At 45.5% G+C, this 20,400-nt stretch overlaps 1 protein-coding gene across 3 annotated transcripts in view; it reads left to right on the forward strand.

Annotated features, from left to right (window-relative positions):
- Nucleotides 1–20,400, forward strand: part of rock1 (Rho-associated, coiled-coil containing protein kinase 1) — a 61,291-nt gene extending 40,891 nt beyond the window's left edge. For 2 of the 3 annotated variants that reach the window (XM_063219328.1, XM_063219329.1), the window contains 15 exons: nt 1,406–1,566; nt 1,943–2,127; nt 3,732–3,801; nt 4,433–4,536; nt 5,892–6,057; nt 6,810–6,903; nt 7,018–7,106; nt 7,740–7,931; nt 8,471–8,636; nt 12,870–12,940; nt 13,997–14,085; nt 14,369–14,447; nt 15,146–15,404; nt 16,150–16,357; nt 17,434–18,457. In XM_063219328.1, coding sequence (XP_063075398.1) covers nt 1,406–1,566; nt 1,943–2,127; nt 3,732–3,801; nt 4,433–4,536; nt 5,892–6,057; nt 6,810–6,903; nt 7,018–7,106; nt 7,740–7,931; nt 8,471–8,636; nt 12,870–12,940; nt 13,997–14,085; nt 14,369–14,447; nt 15,146–15,404; nt 16,150–16,357; nt 17,434–17,497 — 1,997 coding nt within the window. In that variant the 3' untranslated portion in view covers nt 17,498–18,457. The other variant, XM_063219330.1, reaches the window with a different exon arrangement.

The following is a 20,400-nucleotide window of genomic DNA, read 5'->3' on the forward strand; positions in this document are numbered from 1 at the left end:
GAATAGTCATCACAGAATATTTATTCTCGTTTTGCATTTTTGTTTAAAAAAAATACAATTGTGTGTTAAACCACAATTTTCAAAACTATTTTAATGGACTCGGTTAACCAGTATGCACTCTGAAACTTAGGGCCAAAACATACCAAGGCGGAACGGAACGGTACCGGGACGATCGCGGTCTTTCTGCCAGTTTTGGCCGGCGTGTTTTTCTCTTCCTTTCACACTGACAGCGTCGGCGTGTGCGGCCAGTCCTATTCAAAACCCTCCCCACAGCCAAAGCTAGCATGCTACTTTGCCATTCATTTGAATGAGACACCGCCGGTCGCCGGGGTAAAAAATACGTTCGAGTTCTATTTTCCAAATGCAGCGCGGCGCGGAGCCGGCTCCCGTGCCGCTGACGCTCGACTACCGCCGGTTGGTGTGTAAGGACAGATAGGTTTCAATGTATTTTCACTGACGCCGGTAAAAAACGCGACCGTTCCACGACGCTTTACCGCCTTGGTGTGTAAGACCCCTTAGCCGTCGTCATTTCAATTCCGCAGCGAACAATTAATGTCCAAGACAGATTGATAGTGCATTATAGACTTTTGATTCTCTGTCATTTTCTCTTGTCAATTCTGTAATCTTGCCGCAAGTGTGGTTGGAAATTACAAACAGGATAAGCATTAAAAATGGGCTTTGCTGCCGTGGCTGTTTGCAGCCACCTTTCCTTGGTCCAGTTAACTAGCTAGCGCTAGTTTCCTGTAACTGTCTTTAAAAAAAACAGTGCCCTTGACGTATTGTGAAAGACTTGAGTAACGAACGAAGTCAGTGTAATGATAACATTTAATGAACTCGAAAGCGATGTGATATTGGAGAAGTTTGACTGAGGAGTGGAGCAGCAGACCAGCAACCTAACCTTTTAAACGCAAGCTTTTTGCTGGTTTGTCAGACGGTTTCAAATAAATAAGCCTAATTAATATCAAGCTGTCATTTACAGTGGAGAAGATTTGATCACACTGCAAACGTGGGAAGCAGCTAAATAACACTCAGCTTGCTTTCGTTATTCTATTCCTTTTTTTTCTCGAATTTGACAGCATTGTGAACCCATATACTCTTGGGGGGAAAAAATAGAATAGACTTCTTACCTATAGCCTAATTTTGAAGGGGTTTTATCGCTGTCACTATGTTTTTTTATATTATCTAGTGAAGTATGCAAGGACATGGTGTGGGTGAGGTGGGGTGATGATTGTGTTCATTGATTCAGCATGTGCTTTCCTCTTTACGTGTCATCATGGCCCCTGAAGTGCGATGTTTTGTCTCACACCTCATTCTCAAACATACTTCTCCTCTCACGCTGTGTCCCCCACTCCTTCATCTCTCTCTCTCTATCTCTCCATCTCTCTCGCCTCCCTGTGGCGTTCAGCTGTGGAGCAGAAGGTGTCGGAGGAGAGTGTGGCGCGCATGCGGGCGGAGAGCCGGGTGGTGGAGGTGGAGAAGCAGTGCTCCATGCTGGAGTTCGACCTCAAGCAGTCGGTGCAGAAGATGGAGCAGCTGATGAAGCAGAAGGAGAGGCTAGAGGACGAGGTATGGACCTACGCTTATCTGTTGATTATTTATTTGTTATAATAACCATATATTTGGTTTTTATTTGTTAAGCTTTGCAATTTCAGCTTTAATTTGTGTGGTTTTTATGGTTGTAGCATGAATGTTTTGAAAAAAGCTGTCTTGTTTTGATTAATGGATGCAATTTATTTGTCTCGTGCCTACTACAAGGCCCAGTCTTCGGATTTCTGCAACCACTGCTGGAACCATTCAGTCTGTTTTTTTTTCTTTCCACGGTCATGCTTTGTTGTATTAGTGCAACCAACTGCCCTTGGAGAGGGTGATGTCCCATTGTGTAGTTGTGTGGCCCGACCCTGTCTAATGTGTTGTGTGTGGTCGTTGTGGTGCGTCCCCTCAGCTGAAGGCCCAGCGAGAGCAGCTGGAGAAGGAGTCGGGCAAGCGCGCGCTGACCCAGAGCGAGCTGAAGAGCTGGACGGTGGAGGCGGACCGGCTCAAGGCCTCGGAGAAGCAGCTGAAGCAGGAGATCAACGCCGTGCTGGAGGGCAGGCGCTCACTGGAGTTCCAGCTCGCACAGCTCACCAAGTGAGGGCACTTGCATTACATTACATTACATTACATTACATTACATAGCTGACACTTGTTAATCCAAAGCGGCTTAGTTATTGGCACACAGGGTATCGGTTACAGTCCCTGGAGTAGTGTGGGGTTAGGTGCCTTGCTCAAGAGCACTTCAGCCATGGAGGAAGGGAGAGAGGGAGTGGAAGGGTGAGATTTGGCAACCCTCTCATCCAAGCCCAGTTGGCCACCCTCGCACACCTCACACATACGACACACACGTGCGTACACATGCGCGCTTTCGCTTTCAGGGTCTACCCCCCCCAGATGAATCCAACTTGTTGCAATAAGCTATACTGTACCCAACTAGGATGTTGCGTCTCCCACGTCAATGCATATATTAGGCTTGCCAACACCACACGTTTACTAGAATTAGGAATTCGACTGACATTGCTTTCTCCATATATATGCACCACCCAACTATTTGCAATTATCTAAACACCCAATCACACTCACACCTGTACCGCCTATTCATAGAATCCACAGCAAGCTGCTCTCTACACTTGCTGAGTTTGGGGCATGTTGCAAGCAGAGAGAATTGTCCCAAATTAAGCATATCCCACAGCATCACAATACGTGTGTGTGTGCGCGTGCGCGTGCGTGTGCGCGTGCGCACAGCTTCAGAGTTTTCCCTCCTTGGGCCGGTTGCATGTCCCATGGCACTGCTGCTCTACTGAACTGGCCTCCATTGCCTCAGTGTGACCCGTTTCCCTTTCCCTTCTGGCCATTTATTGCCCTCCTGACACCGTACACTTTAATAGTCCATTACTGGTCATTACTGTTGGAAAAAAAGACCCTATTATTCCAGCTTATAGTCAAACGCTGCCAAAGCTGCTGGCTGCCAATATTTACACTACCGGATTAGGGATTACTTCATGTCTGACTCCGCCCTGCCCTGATGCTAATCCCCCATGGCCCTGTAATACCTGTCTGCAATATGGGAAACCCTAAACCGGCCTGCTGCCCTCTACTTGCAGATTACTCACTTGCTGGGCTTATTTATGTAATTGGTGTTGTTATAGTAAGGGGGCTGGGACGTTTCTGACTTTGTGTTTTTGTTTGTGTGTGTGTGTGTGTGTGAGCTATAGAGATTGCCAACGTGACGCCATTGCCCTCATCAAATTTACTTTTAGGTCTGGTTTTTCTTGTTTACATGATTAGGATTGGCGGACTCGGGCTACTATCTGGCAAGCGCTAGAATTTTATTTGCCCACGTTGGGGGCAAAAGGTGTTGAGACCCATTTGGTCACGTGTCTTGGCAACCTCTATTCTGTGTGTGTGAGGTGTTCTGTGTGTGCATGGTTTTGTGTGTGTGTGTGTGTGTGTGTGTGTGGTGGTTGTGTGTGCGTGTGCGTGTGCGTGCGTGCGTGCGTGGATGGATGGATGGATGGATGCGTGTGTGTGTGTGAACTACAGTATTCTGAATGTGTGTGCACTTGTCACTGTTTGTGTGTGTGTGAGCCTGTGTGTGTGTGTGTGTGAGAGCTATTGTGCCTGTGTGTGTGTGATTGAGATGGAGATGCACCATACTGACAGGTGTCTGACTGAGTCTGGTTCGTTTCCTTTCTCAGGCAGTACAGGGGGAACGAAGGGCAGATGCGGGAACTTCAGGACCAGCTGGAGGCTGAACAGTATTTCTCAGTAAGGCTGCACACTAATGTTTTCCTTGCATGTTCACATGGTAAAAAAAAAAAAAAGAATGACGTAACAGTAACTTAAGAGTAAGCTGTTACTCTAAATGGTGTGAACCTCTCAGCTCTGAAATGCCATTAATGATTGTCTCATTGGCCATTAAGACATCATACCTGTTTGTTGAATACCTTCGTGCCTCTCTTTATTGAACATTCCAAACATCCACTCGCTGGAATTCCATGCTGCATCACTAACAGCCAGTCATGCGTGCTATGAACTGTCCCCCAAACTCACTCTCTCTCTCCTCTAATTGTTCCCCTACTCTCCCCTCTCTCTCTCTCTCTCTCTCTCTCTCTCTCTCTCTCTCTCTCTCTCTCTCTCTCTCTCTCTCCTCTAACTGCCCCCCCCACCCCTCTCTCTCTCTCTCTCTCTCTCTCTCTCTCTCTCTCTCTCTCTCTCTCTCTCTCTCTCTATTCCTCTCTCTCTGTCTCTCTCTCCCTCCTTCACCCTCTCTTTCTCTCCATTCCCCTCTCTCTCTCTCTCTCTCTCTCTCTCTGTCTCTCACTTCTTAACCTTCTCTTTCTTTCCTTTCTTATGTCTGTCTCTCGCTCACTACCATTCTCTCTCCCTCCACCTCCAGACGCTTTATAAAACTCAGGTGAAGGAGCTGAAGGAGGAGATCGAGGAGAGGAACAGGCAGCTGCAGGAGGCCAGCAAGAAGGTGCAGGAGCTGCACAGCGAAAGGTAAGCAGCACACCTGTAACCATGGTCACCACTTATCAACAATTACCCTCGGCTTACACACACACACACACACACACACACACACACACACACACACACACACACACCTACCTGTGACTATGCTGTCCACACATAGACACACTAGTGACTATGCTCCACACACCCTTTCCACGTGTGCCAAATCCTGTCACACACACACACACACACACCCTGTACGTGTGCCAACTCCTGTCAGCTCTTTCATGGCGGCTGCTGTAGCAGCTCCTCGTCACCTGCCTCTCCGCCCCCGAGCGCAGATTAGACGGAGCACCCGGGGGTACGAGAGGGAGAGTCTGGCTGATTGCTCAATCAGCGATCGGTGGCAAGACTCGGCTCGACTTGCCCTCAAATTAAAGCAGCTGGCGCTCAAGCTCAAGCTGGAGCTCGAGCTCAAGGGATCCCACATATGAGAGTCTGGCATGGAGTTTAAAGGGGAATGCATGCACGTTGTTTAATCAGGCAGGGTGGTATTCACCTGAGAAAGGACTGACGGGGCCTGCCTGGCTGCCTACTTTACCTGCCTCTCACTCACTCTGAAACAATTTACCTTTGATGCGTTTTCTTTTGTGCGAGACCGTTAAACGTCAGTCAAAGCGTGCCTGTCTTTGTAACAGTTCAGTTGAGTCGACCCAAGTGGAGCGTTTTTAATATATATAGTATAATGACTTGGATGAATGTCAGTAATCTCATACAGGCCCGCCGACTAGGGGGGACAAAGGGGTATGTTGTCCCCGGCCCAGAATGGGGTCCCCATTACATTATATGTATAAGGTAGGGGGCGCTTTCAGATGATTTTGTCCTGGGCCCAGCAAAAGCTGCCAGGGGCCCTGATCTCATAAGATAGGAACTAATGGCTTTTACAGGAATGTGATTTGAATGAATCACAATTATCAGATGGTTCTGATCAGATTAAAGGGTCTCTTGCTGGCCCGCGATGGCGAGCATTCCTGTCCGTCCGCTATTGTATGCATCCTGGCGAAGGGTCAGATAGTCTTTGTGGGCCTGTCTGCGATGTCCTGTGCTGATCTCCCCGTGTGTGTGTGTGTCTGTGTCTGTGTCTGTGTCTGTGTCTGTGTCTGTGTGTGTGTGTGTGTGTGTGTGTGTGTGTGTGTGTGTGTGTGTGCGTCTGCGTGTGTGTGCGTGTGTGTGTGTGTCTGTGTGTGTCTGTGCGTGTGTGTGTGTGTGTGTGTGTGTGTGTGTGTGTGTGTGTGTGTGTGCGTGCGTGTGTGTGTCCGTGCGTGTGTGTGCGTGTGTGTGTGTGTGTGTCCGTGCGTGTGCGTTTGTGTTTGTGTCCACGTGTGTGTGTCCATCTCCAGGGACTCTCTGTCGGCCCAGCTGGACCTGACGGTGACGAAGGCGGAGTCGGAGGGCCTGGCGCGGGCGCTGCAGGAGGAGCAGTACTTCGAGCTGAGCCAGGAGCACAAGAAGGCCATGGCCCGCCACAAGCAGGAGAGCCAGGAGAAGGACGCCACCATCGCCCGGGTGAGTGCTGCAGGGACTGTTGTGCACACACATACACACATACACACACACACACACACACACACACACACACACACACACACACACACACACACACACACACACACACACACACACACACACACAGTCTGAGTGTCTCTCTCTCACTCTTTCTATTTTTCTCTCTCTCTCACACACACACACACACACACACACACACACACACACACACACACACACACACACACACACACACATTCTGCTGGTCACTTTTAATCACTTTCAAAGACATACACCCAACACACAGACACACACCCAAAAGAATATACACGCACTCAAAAAGTATACATTCAAACACATTCACACACTACCCAAGTAAACATGGACACACGCGGCAGACACTCACACTTGCCCATGCACAAACACTCAGAGCTTACCATGGCCATAAATAGAATTCACCGCACGAAGTTCACTCCAAGACACCAGTAAAAACATACCAGAGAAAAAGCCATACAGGCTCAGCCTCACAATAGAATCGCACTATTTTGCTTTTGGTTTGGATGTGTTTGTCAAAAAAAGCAAACAATGCAGAAAAAGCGAGGTTTGGAGAAGAACTTTTGAACCAGAACATTGTCTGAATGGTGCTTGTTCATCGGGATGTTAGTTAGACCATCTGGAGGCAGTTAGAATGAGCAGAGAGAGCGGTTGCACAGGATGGGTGAAAGTGTGAATGTTTCCCTCTCTTTTTTTTTGTCCTCGTTAAATTTTCCCAGCTTGAGGAATCCAATAAAACCCTTACCAAAGACGTGGAGACCCTCACCATAGAGAAGGCGGAGATGGATGACAAGATTCGAACCCAGACGGAAGGTAGCTATGGCAGTTAAACTACGACTGTACTCCATCCTAACCTCTTTTCATCTCCTCTTTTAAAACTGATGGGTCTGTCTGTCTGACATCTGTCCCGTCTTGTCAAACCTGCAGAGTACGAGGCACAGAAGGAGGAGATTTCAAACTCAATCAAGGCCACCTACGAGAAGGTGCTCAACACGGAGCGGACACTCAAGACCCAGGTAGGCTGCTGATCTTGGTGGAGTGGTGGCAGAGAATAGCACATCATCACATTTCTAACAGTTGGAGGCATATCCTAAATAAACATGAAGGATTGCTTTCATCTGTTAGCATAAACCACATCTAAACCACATATACCATATCTATTCAACTTCTCTTAGCAGCTCATGAATTCACACAGGCTATGGAGCATAATTGAGTCATAAATTGGTATTAAGATCAATGTAATGTGTAATAACACACACAATTGTGTTGCATATATTTGGAGGATGTTTAATTACCATCATTTAATAGATTTCTTTACACATAGTTAAGTAAAAGATTTTTGGCTTGCACAGAAAATTGCCAAAATACATTATTTGGTATGCAATGCGTTGGATAAATAAATCGTCTAAATTCCAGAATTAAACACCATACTCACACCAGATTCTGGCACATAGCAAGTTTTTTAAGTTTTAAGTTTTTAGTAAAATCGCAAAAAATACAACATTATTTGGCAGAATGTGGGAATGATGTGTGGATGATGCCACGACGACACTGCCCCTCACTGCTCCCTTCCACCCTTGAGGCACAGACATGACATTCTACCTTCAATCTCTTCATTCTATCTGCAACTCTCTCTCTCTCTGCTCCAGGCGGTCAACAAGCTGGCGGAGATCATGAACAGGAAGGACATGAAGATGGACCAGAAGAAGAAGGGCAGCACGGTGGACCTGCGCAAGAAGGAGAAGGAGAACCGCAAGCTGCAGGCCGAGCTCAACCAGGAGAAGGACAAGTTCAACCACATGGCCATCAAGTACCAGAAGGAGCTCAGCGAGATGCAGGCGGTGAGTTCACTACATAGTCACTGCAAATGCTAATCATTAATGTTGGTAGGGTTTATCATTGCTTCGTGATATTTGGGTAATTGTGACAATCATATGGTCATTCCTGCCAACGCTACTTTTGTACTGTTTCCAACTTCGGGTCAGCATGTCGGCTACATTTCAACTTGCACACCTTGTTGTACATTAAAATAGTTTAACTCTATCTTGGCTGCATATCTGGTGACACTGGCATGAATTCTTATATGACACTTCAGTCTGTAGCAAACATTTGACTCTAATCTCTGTACTGAAATGTAGCCATCATTTAATGTCTCTGCCTTGCATTTTTAAGCAGCAAAGTAGTCTACAACGATCAGTCTTGTCTTGTTTTATGGAAAGTGTCCTAACGCTTTTGACTACCTACCGGTAGTTTTCATCTAAACCACTGCAATAAGGCCCATTTGTGTAACATCGGTACCGACCAGTCCATACACCACAAACATGCAATAGGTCCCATGTCTCACAACTGTCTCTTGTGTCCACTCTTGTCGTCTCCACAGCAACTGGCGGAGGAGAGCACGTACCGCAACGAGCTGCAAATGCAGCTGGACAGCAAGGAGAGCGACATTGAGCAGCTGCGGGAGCGGCTTAACGACCTGCAGCTCCGCATGGACAACTCCAGCGTCACCAGCCTGCAGACGGACGAGACGGACAGCAACATCGCCGGTAAGGTCTTTTCTCCTTCGCTGTTTCCCCGAGCGCTGGGGAGACCGATTCAAGGTTGTCCTGACATCCGTCCCTGTGTTATGGTGATCCTTCTCCAGTGGACTAAAGGGAAAAAGTATTGGGGGACACAGGATGCACCTTTTGTTTGGAAGATGTCCAGTTTACAGTTGTTTCCCAATATCGCTTCAACAAACACATTGTTCAGTTTTTGTATTGGAGGATGCTGTTAATGTTGTTAATGTTTCCCATGCTGAGGGTGGTAGTATGTGATGTTCATTTGGTCTGAAATTCAACATGGCCAATCATGGCTCCCTAGTTTACTATTTCTTTTTTTTTTGCTCAAAATGCTGATTTGAGTTTCACCATGTCACCTGTCCATCCAGAACCGCCATGTTGAATTTCTGTCAGATTGAGGTTATGATGGATATCATAACATCTCATTGTTTCCTAGCAATGTATGATGTGCAACTTGTGACCTCTGCAGCAGAAGTTATATCTACCAAAATCACATTGACCTAAGAAGTAGTCATATTGTTATAAACCGCCCCATTGCTGTAGTAAATACGCAAAGCCATTTGCACTTCACTGGTGGATAGCACCCAAAGCTAAACGTAGCTTGCTAGTTTCTTCTAGCTCAAGGCTAAACAAAAATGTTGTCTTTCATTTGTAATTTTTCTACTTTTAAGTTGGTTGGCCTTGGTCATCAGACATTTCCATAGTTTATCCTGGATACTTACTGTGTAGCATTAGGATATGGGACAGTGAAAGTCCTACAGGGAATAAACATTAGATGTAAAAATTCAGCCTGTGTAGTCCCCACAGTGTTGATGTTCTGAATTGTGTTGTCCTGTGTTCACATCCTCTCTCATCTCATTTCCAGTCGGCTCTCCTCGCTACCCCTCTCTCTGTCTCCTCCTCCTCCTTGTCTCCTTTGTGAGTAGCGTGGAGTCTCAAACGCTCCCCCTCTTGCCTGGCTCGTGCCCTCAGAATGCTCTTTTGAGAAGAGTTTTTTGACATGTTTGTGTTGGATTCATTTGTTTGATTAGTTTTGTCTCCTTTTCTTTTTTTTTTTTTTACTTGTTTTCCAGCCTGTATTTATTGGTTTATTTGCAAGTGTAAATGCTTTAGGTTTTTTGTGTGTATGTGTGTATTTGGAGAAGCATTTGGAAGTAGTGTAAGAGTGGCGTGGTGTGCATAGAGAGTCTGATGCGTGGAGGCTCTGCAAAACCTCTAATTTGACCAGGGGCTCAGCTGGAGTCCCAGCCTGACATTTACACTTGAACTGCACATCAGTTCTACTGTGTAAATCAGAACCCCCTTTAGGCAGTTGCCTATATCAGAACGTACTAGCATCTCTCTCTCTCTCTCTCTCTCTCTCTCTCTCTCTCTCTCTCTCTCTCTCTCTCTCTCTCTCTCTCTCTCTCTCTCTCTCTCTCTCTCTCTCTCTCTCTCTCTCTCTCTCTCTCTCTCTCTCTCTCTCCTTATTTTCAGTCTCTTTCCATTTGCCATTGCATTAGCCAACTAACCTCTCATTTCGCTCTCACAAACTGGCTAACACCATTCTTTCACAAACACAATATTTCTGTGTTTGCAGTCAAGTAACGTTAACAATGCTCTCTTGACTCCAGAGAGCCTTCACAAAGAGAGGTGGGCAGGCCTTTCACATGTCATAGAGGCTTAGGCCTAGCCCTCTCCTTCTCTGTTCTAACCTCTGTGTGTTTAACCTCCGGCTCTGTGCACCTTTCAAAAGCGTCTCTCTCCTTCACTGCAACTTCCTTTTTTGATTTAAAAAAAAAAAAAGAAATTTCACTTTTTTGTGTCTTCACTACTGTGTTGTATTCAGCATGTCACCACCACCACTTTGTGTGTGTGTATGATGTGTTTTGTGAGTGAGTGAGCACCCACTGTCGGATCAAATGAGAAGCAAGGTTGGAAAAAAAAAAAAAAAGGTCTTCCCTTCCCTGCACGGCCTTTGTGTCTATCTATCTAAATGCTGCTGTTTTGTTTACAGCATGCCTGGGGATTTCTAGCTAGTAGTAACACTTTAATGTAGAGAGTGGGGGGTGCTACTCTGCTCAACTTTGAACAGCCAGCAGCAAGAGCTGGGAGGACAGAGGGCGCTTTCAAAAAACGGCTACAGTAGGGCCGCCTCGCCTCTCCTCTCCTCTCCTCTCCTCCCTCCACCGCCGTCACCAAAACAGGAAGTCTTTGTGCTCGGCAGTCACCTCGAACACGATTGGATTGGTCGCGCCCCGACCACAGAGCCGGCGATAGTGACGTGATTGTTTTAAGTTCATGTGCCTCCACTCAACGGTCGTCAGAGGAGAGGCGGTAACGTGACTCCCCACTGTGGGACACTGAAACACACACACACACACACACACACACACACACACACACACACACACACACACACACACACACACTCACAGACACTCACAGACACCACACAAGCACACACTCACGTTCACAGACACCACACAAGCACGTTCACAGACACCACACAAGCACGTACATATACATACATTCTCGCAAAAAAAGAGGTTTTGGAGACTGCAAGCTGGCTGAGTGTTTGTGGGAACTAACTTTTTTAAAAGCCTCTATGAAACACATTTTCTGTGTTCTGTAAGGGTGCTGGAGAACTTAACGGCTTCAGTTGAAACGAGAAACATTTCTGTGACATTTTTCCATATTAGGAGACTGGTAGTCTCTGGTAGGGTGGTAGAATGGGATGTTGAAAGACACTCGCAGCATTGTAATGCTTTGTCAACTGAAAGCCCACTGAACAATAGTGAATGGTGAGCAATCTGAGAACTTGTTTTATTTTAGATGATACAACTGACCAATTATTTCTTCATCCGTTGCAACAAATTTGAACTTTCATGAAATAACTATTGCTATTGCTACAACAATAGCAGGACTGTTGTTCAAAACAGGAAATCCTGCCAATTGTAAAACGTAATTCAAATGACAATGCGTTGGTCCTTCAATGATGCATGTTGTGTACTACACGGTTATCAAACAACAATGTCTCTACCTTGGCCAGAGCACAAATGTTTTTCTTTTTCTATACTGTAAAAGCATCCTATTCTAGCCATCTATTGCCAATGGCAATCCAAGTCCCTCTGCCACTGATCCTGCTGAAACTGACGATCAGCCTTATGAAGGATGTCCTTTCAGGAGGAATATCACAGCAACGTTGTACCATTATAACCTGGTACTTCCTGTTTTTGTTTCTTAAGACTTTAAGTTATAGGCAAGGAGTGCAGAATTCCTCCACAATAGATCCTAGTCTTCCACTCGTGTTCAGTTTTTTTATTATTATTATTATTATTATTTTTTTTTTTTAAAGTAAACTAGCAAATCACAAGCAATGCTCAAATCAAAGCAAGTTGCTTTTTTTTTCGTTTTACTTGGATCTGTATCTCTGACAGACGGGCATCTTTTAGGAAGTCCCTCCTCTGTTATTTCCATGCATAACTCCTGGTGACTTCATGCATCTCATATTATGTTCTACATCACCATTATGTTATTTCCAAACATGACTGCCGCTGGTGACTTCTTCATGACTCTTGGTGACCTGTTACATCTCCTCTATTGTGTTCACCACCACCACTAGGGGTCACTTCAATGTTTTTGCATTGTGAGTTCTGGACATCTGGTCCCAGAGCAGCAGGGCTTGTGGTGGTGTTAGTTATAGCAAGGACTGCAGGAAAGCAATACGAAGGGAGGAGTTGTGTCTCAGGGAAATACCCTGTTGGACTAATTCTCCAGAATAGCGAAGGCAAATGACTGCCCTCTGCCCAGCACTGGCTCTTCCTGTCTCCAACCAAATGGGATTGTTTTTGTACACCATGCTGAGTTTCAACAACGCTCTAGCACACATACACACACTTTTACAAATGTGCACACACTTTTACACTCTTACACATGTAAACACATGCACAAATACACACACACACTGTTCCCAATGTGTCTACCGAGCACAAAGATCAAGTTGGGAGGCTGGAGACTCTGCAGCTGATTTGATATGGTATTACAGTGACTTAACAAAGTTGTGTGCAGCCCAGGAATGAAGGTTGATTTTGGGTTTATTTTGCTCGAGGTGTTGTCTTTCTTTACCCCCCAAGCTATAAGTTTGTTTTGTATTTCTGTTTTTGCAGCATGTTGTGAGAAAGCCAGGTCCTTGCAGCCTATTAACTTGCTTTCCGCCTTCTCTCCCTCTCTCCATAGAATCAAGGATGGAAGGCTGGCTCTCGATACCTAATCGTGCTAACATAAAACGCTACGGCTGGAAGAAGCAGGTGAGAATTTAGCTATTCCGTTTATAGTAGGCAGACTTTTGGAACAATCCTCTCAGTCAGTCACACGCAATGCATGAAGGTGGACTTGGGCGATGTGGCAACGTCTGTTCTGACTTCCATTAACAATGGAATTCATTTTGGGACAGCTGTTACCTCAAGTGCTACCTTGTTGTGTTTTTGTCAGTACATTGTAGCTTCTTACACAGCTTCCTGGAGAAAAAAGCTGCATGGAAGTATGCTAAATAAAAACACAATTCGCATGGGATTCCTCAATGAAAATGGTCAAACTCAATATCCACCTACTTTATCGTCAACTTAAAATCACTTTTTATGTAGTCCTGCTTTAAAGTGATACTGTCCCATTTTTAAGGTTTTACCGTTCTCCTGTACTTTCAACCGTTCTCTGGGTATGGCAGTGCAAATTTTACCGACAAGCTAGCAGTTAACATTGAGTGCTATGAGACCAGCTGGCGGCTAACTCAATGTTAACTGCTAGCTTGGAGGTAAAATTTGCACTGCCATACCCAGAGAAAACCCTATTGTTTAACTCAAGGGGAGGTGTAATATAGGCTTATTTCCAAAAATGGGACAGGATCACTTAAAGCATTTTTCTGCATCTATTTGTACTAGCAAGCTTTCAATAACCTTTTATGTGACACACTCAGCTCAACAAAAGTAAAGAGTAACTGGTTGCTAATTCCAAATCCAAGCTGATACAATAGAAAAGGGAGGACGCCACTCCTAATTACTTAAAGGGCAATTCCGGCCATTTCCTGAACATGTCACATCTGATGCAGACCAATTTATTGTCCGTCAGACATTTCGGTCATAACCTTCTTCAGTGTCTGGTTTAAAGTTTTAAGTACCTAGGAGTGCTGTCCTTTCTCTTTTCTTTTCTTTTCTTCTAGCAAGCTTTATCACTAATAAGGCTTGAGTGGTGCTACCTGTTGTGCATCGGTGACTGATGTGGAGTGACGGCAGGGAACGCATTGTTGCTGCATTCTACCGCCTGTTGGCAGCAGCTTCACTGCCTGATTGGTTCTGTTTGTTTTGCAGTATGTCGTGGTCAGCAGCAAGAAAATCCTGTTCTACAACGACGAACAGGACAAAGAGCAGTCCAGCCCTTCCATGGTACTCGATATCGAGTGAGTAACCACAAAAAATTCTGACTACGTTCAAAGAGCACCTCAAGTCACATTTCTTTACTGAGACCAATGGCCCTTAACCTGTATGGCCTTTGGGTTCCATGAAAGTTAAGGCACTATATTAAACTAAGTTATTATTATTATTATATTTTTAAAAGACCTGTGCGCATGCCTTCCACTGTTATCCGCTTGCATTATGGCTCAGGAAGTATGTGGTTATGTAAAGTAATAATGGTTGCTGTGTGCCCTTGCACGTGCCTGTGTATTTTTTTTCTTCTTCCAGCAAACTATTCCACGTGCGGCCAGTCACACAGGGTGATGTGTACCGAGCTGAGACTGAAGAGATACCCAGGATATTCCAGGTCAGTGCATTTCATCATTGCCACTTTGATGGAGCACGGGGGTGTCATCTGAATGCTTCAATCTGTCTTTCTGGTTCTACCGGATGACGTAGCCTCCAGGTATATCTAGGCACATGTCTCTTGTGTCACCTGTGCCATGGCTTTCTCAATGCCACAGGTGTTCCAGACTGGGACTGTTAGATTTTTGTCTCCCACCACACATTTCATTTGCAGCAACAGTCTACACTACAATTTGCATTGTTGCGTAAGCTACACTCTTTTTTCCTGAACCACCATGGCAGCCTCAAAGTTTGCCAGCCTCAAAGTTTCAGCATCAAATCCATAGTGGAGGGGGGAGGAAATACATTGCCCCCAAATTGAGTGATGACTGCCATCTCTCAATATCCTGTAATCCAGTTTTATGAACAGATACCACCACACTCTTCATGATTCAAGAGATTCAAGATTCAAGAGTCTTTGTATTGGTCCCGAAGGAAATTTGCTTTGGACATACATAGCTACCGCGTAATGCACAACACTGATACACATGACGCCAAAAAGAAATTCAAAAAATTAAGTGCCATCATGGAGATGCATGCAGTAAAGATGCATACAGTAAAGTGCATTCAGTATGTAGTACAGCCTCCTGCATACATGGCATCACAAGGATGGTAACCCCCCTAACAATTCCTTACCACTGGCATGGCCTCTCTCCACAGATCCTGTACGCCAACGAGGGCGAGTGCCGAAAGGAGGCCGACATGGAGTCCGTGCCGCAGGGCGACAAGAACTGCCAGCCCCACAAGGGCCACGAGTTCATCCCCACGCTCTACCACTTCCCCACCAACTGCGAAGCGTGCGCCAAGCCCCTGTGGCACGTCTTCAAGCCCCCGCCCGCGCTGGAGTGCCGGCGCTGCCACGTCAAGTGCCATAAGGACCACCTGGACAAGAAGGAGGACGTCATCGCCCCATGCAAAGGTGAGCAAGACGGTGGGGGATTTGACGGTCAGGGAGAACACTTGAGAGTAGGGATGCAAATGATCGATTAATTCATTTATCATTGGTTGATAGCCTTATCGATCGACTTACCATAATTTTATTTCAATTCTTTAATCCAAAGGTGATTTAAATATTTCCACTATTCACACCCCTCTTCACACACACTCTTCACATGCCTATTTCACCTGGGTCTCTTGTCGGTTGAATGGTCGATTAATCGCGATTAATGTTTTTCATCGATTAACGTATTGATTTATTAACAATTAATCGATTTATCATTTGCATCCCTACTTGAGAGTGAGCGAGATGAATTGTGAGAACGATAGAGGGAGAGAGAGAGAGAAAGTGAGAGAGAGAGAGAGATGAACTCTTTTACATTTTTTTTACCTGTAGAGGTATGGTGAGGATATGCATGCAAATCGTGATAAGCTAATAATGTTGGTGGCTTTTAGCGGTTTTGTTTTTTTGTTTTGTTTGTCATATTTGTTTATGTTTGTGGGCTGATCCCAGTTTTGTTCTTTGACCTACACAAAACCAAATAATTGTATTATTATTAATTTGTGTGTGCGTGTCCGCCTGTGTGTGTGTCCGCCTGTGTGTGTGTGTGCGTGTGTGTGTGTGCGTGTGTGTGTGTGCGTCTGTGTGTGCGTCTGTGTGTGCGTGTGTGTGCGCGTGTGTGTGCGCATGTGTGTCTGTGTCTGTGTCTGTGTGGTGTGCGATGCAGTGAATTACGACGTGACCTCGGCGAGAGACATGCTGTGTCTGGCCGTGACCCAGGACGAGCAGAAGAAGTGGATCGGCCACCTGGGCAAGAAGATCCCCAAGACCCCACCCTCCACCTTCTCCCGCGCCTCGCCACGCACCATGTCCACGCGCTCCGTAGCAAACCAGTCCTTCCGCAAGAACCCCAAAAGTATCACAGGCAAGCCAAGGTAACTATAACGCACCTCTGAGACACACACACACACACACACATGCATACACAAACACACACACACACACACACACACACACACACACACACACACACACACACACACACACACACACACACACGCCACCTGCTGGTGGGCTCATATAGGCATGAACGGCCATCCGGGAACTTTGCTCTTAAATGTGCGTTACGCCCCTTTATGGGGGAAATCAAACCGAATGTCTCATCAACTTACTTGCTACATCGGCTAGCCTAAATGAACACAGTCCATGCTTCAGCCACGGCTGTTTGGCTCTATTGTTTGAACAGCCGGCAACACAACACTTTTTCAGCGTGTTGGGCGTGAACAACGCTAGTCTACGGGTCCTTATCTTTCGTTTATTAAACCCCAACACCACCAATTGACTTGCATTGGCTGTTTTCCCTCACAAAAGGGCGTAACGCACATGGAAAACGTCACGCCGTTCATGAGTATAGTGTAGTAGGCACTCTGATTGTTTTGTATGCACAGCAGGAGTAGGACTGCAGCTGACATGTATGCATGGAATTTGCCACATTAGATAGGATGTTCTCAAGAGCAGTCACGCCACCGTGCCACTGCTGTAAATCATTAGAGATGCACCGGATCCTGATTTTTAGGATCCTGCCGGATACCGGATCCACTGCTTAAGATCCTGCCGGATCCGGATAGTCTGAAAAACCCTATTATCCTGCCGGATCCGGAACCGTATCTTGGATCCTGTACATCTCTATAAATCATAAGGGGATAATAGTTTGTTCGTTTTCAGGGATTTCATTTTCCTGATTTGTTATCCCGAAACTTTGATGTCAGCGTTTAGTAATTAGTCTGTTGTAAATGTAAAACTTTGCACTTAAAATGAAAATGGATGTGTTGTTTGTGTGTGTGTGTTGTGTGTGTTATTGCATGTCTGGCCATGTGTTTACTGAGGCTGTGCAGTAGGTTGAAAAGAGCACATGTGTTCTGGACGGCATGTGTGCTCTTCTTTGGCACTCCCAGAGCCTCTGCCTCACCAGTGACCCGCCGACTCTTTATTATCTCCTGTGTTGTCACAGAAAGCAGTCAAGCATCAGACTGGCTGACTTTGAGCACGCAGACCCAACATCCAGTTCATGCTGATCGACCCCCATCCCATCCCGTCCCCCCCGACACAGCTTGATTTCCAAGGAAATGTCCTTTTAGTATTTTGTATATATATAAATATATATTGCCAGTCTTCCCCTTGCCTGTCCTCTCCCCTCCTACCTCTAACCTCTGTGGTGGTGCTCTGGTGGCCTGCTCTTTCTGTCTGGGTCTTGGGCTTGTGTGTGGTTAAATACATTGGAAATAACTGGGCACTGTCACGGACTCCAGGTGTGCTGCATAGGAGCAGCTTTGGCTGTGTTGGGTTGGGTTGGTTTTGGTTGTGTTGTGGGTGTGTGTGTCTGTGTGTGTGTGTTGGGGGGAAAGCACTTGGTGAAGAATAGCTCGGCCTCTGGCCAGATTTGGGTTTCTGTGGGATTGTTGGTATTCTTTCCCAGAGTACAAACGCTCGCCACCGGACAGCCTTAACCTGTGCTGCCTCCTGCTGGACGTGAGACGTTATAGCAGGGTTTTTTTTTTTTTAAATCCTGCACTGGAGTTGCACGTTATTCCACAGCAGTCTCGAGTTTACAAGCTGTGCCTGGAATTGTCCAGGAGCGTTCATGGAACTGTCACCTATGTGTGGTGGGCGTCATTATTGTCCTTTGCAGTTCTCCTCTCACGTCACGTGACTCATTTGTATCCATGAGCCAAAGGTTAACATTGACTCCCCTCGTGCTGTGTGCTGGGCACTTGTCTACTGGTGGACTTTTTGTTTCCCACACTTCCTAGTACTGCAGGAGCTTGCTTTTATCTATACTACCATTTTTTTTACTATTGTTGTTTATTTTGTTGTTGATATTATTACTATTATTGTGTAACTAAATAAAGAAAATGAAATGTGGAATGCTGTGTGCGTCAGCTTTGACTAACTACCGGTATGTATGTATGTATGTATGTGTTTGTCTGCCTCTTTAAAAGATCTTATGGGACCTCTTATCTGTTTCTCTGTCTGCTTTCTTCCAGCTAACCATCTGGTCCATTGGATTCTGTTGGGACTTTGTACCTTTTATTCTTCAGAAAAAAGAGAGAAAAAAAACAAACAAAAATACTTTTAAACGATTAAAATGGATTCACACAATTTATCTAACACACACACACACACACACACACACACACACACACACACACACACACACACACACACACACACTCTCACAAACACACGCACATACACATGCACATACACACACACATACACACACACATACACACAAACACACCACATCATGTGCATACATAATGTCAATACAGAGACAGTTTGACCAACGCTGGATATTTGGGACCAGTGCCTGAGACAAGGCATCCTACCACCCTACCCCCTCCCCCCTCTCTCTTCCTCTCACTCACTCTCCCCCCTTTATCTCTCTCTCTCGTCCCCATCCCTTCCTCCCCATCTCTCTGCTTTGATTGGGACCTCTCTCCTCTCTCCGACACATCATCTCTGTCCTCCGAGCGTCATCGCAGCTGGACAGCGGGGACCTCCCTGCTCTTGCCTTGGGATTGCAAGCCTGCGGAGGTGGCGTCTGTGTGGGTGTATCTCCAGGGAGGGTCCTCCTGAGAGTTGGGGCTGGGTGTGGGGGGGAGTAAGGATCCTTGGCCTACGGTGCATGTTCAAGGTCAATGAAGGGGGAGGTCTTATGCAATACAAGGGGCGACTGCTGTGTGGCAAGAGGGGTATATCTGGGGATACTAAAACTGGGACTCACTCTTTCTCTCTCTCTCATTCTCAATCTCTCTTATCTGTTTGTTTGTTTGTTTTGTTTGGGAACAAAACTCTTGTGAGCAAACATACCCGTTTTCCATCTCAGTGGACTCACATGCCTTCTTTTCATGAACTCTGGCTGCCTTAATGTTTCCCCCTCCCCCTCTTCTGAGTCTAAAAGGAAATGCGATATTGAACAGAGTATTGGGTACTGAGTATGTGTTTTTATTGGTTTTTGTTTTTGTTTTTGTTGTTCAAGAATTTTTTTTTTGTCATGGAGCATGCAAGATCATCATCACAATCTATGCATATTACAACAATAATAATTGTTATTGTTATCACCATTATTGCTCCAAGCCATGGGAAGCCCATTACAAATGGCATTAGGAGGTACATTGGTCCTGTAACGCGTGCGTGCGTGTGTGTGTGTATGTGTGCGTGCGTGCGTGCGATCGTGTGTGTGCGTGTGTGTGTGAGAGAGAGAGAGTGCGATTGTGTGTGTATGTGTGTCTTTTTTTTTTTTCATTTTGTAATGTATGGCCTTACTTTGGTTCATAGATAAATGGTTCAAAAGGAAACATTAAGTTAACAAATGTAAAACTGCACTGTTTGAATTGTAAATTATTTGTAGAAGACTTAACTGGTGTAGCATTTGGCCCACCTAGTGCCTTAATTTTTGGATAACGACTTTACTGCCATATCTGTCTGTGTTCAACTCCAAACAAGACAAATCTTAACTCTGTATTTTTTTTTTCATGAAAAGGGTTATCTTCCATGTGGCTTTATTGGAAACTTCTGGTGTGAAATGGAAAAGTCCTTTGTGCGTTTTTATTTTTTTGACAAATTGCATATTGTGTCAACCAAAGTCAAAAATTGAGTATCCTGTGTCATGGATAATAACCCCGATGGAGGCAACGTTCCCTTCAATGAACTTTTTATTATTGCCAACATGATCAGTTGAAAACGGATAACTTCTGTCCTGTCGACACAAACCCCTTCAGTGTACATAATCAGACTCAAAGATCATGAATACCTCCGTAGTTATCAACAATGGGTTTTACATATGTGTTCAGTAAAAAAAAAGAAGCACTGGAACTATGATCTCTTCTGTTTTGTCTTGGATGACTTGCATGTTTTCATTGCATTGGAGGCCGCACTGATGGATATGTGTCAATAAACATATCTTTATCTATCA

The sequence above is a fragment of the Engraulis encrasicolus genome, chromosome 16 (genome assembly GCF_034702125.1).
Source record: "Engraulis encrasicolus isolate BLACKSEA-1 chromosome 16, IST_EnEncr_1.0, whole genome shotgun sequence".
NCBI lineage: Eukaryota > Metazoa > Chordata > Actinopteri > Clupeiformes > Engraulidae > Engraulis > Engraulis encrasicolus.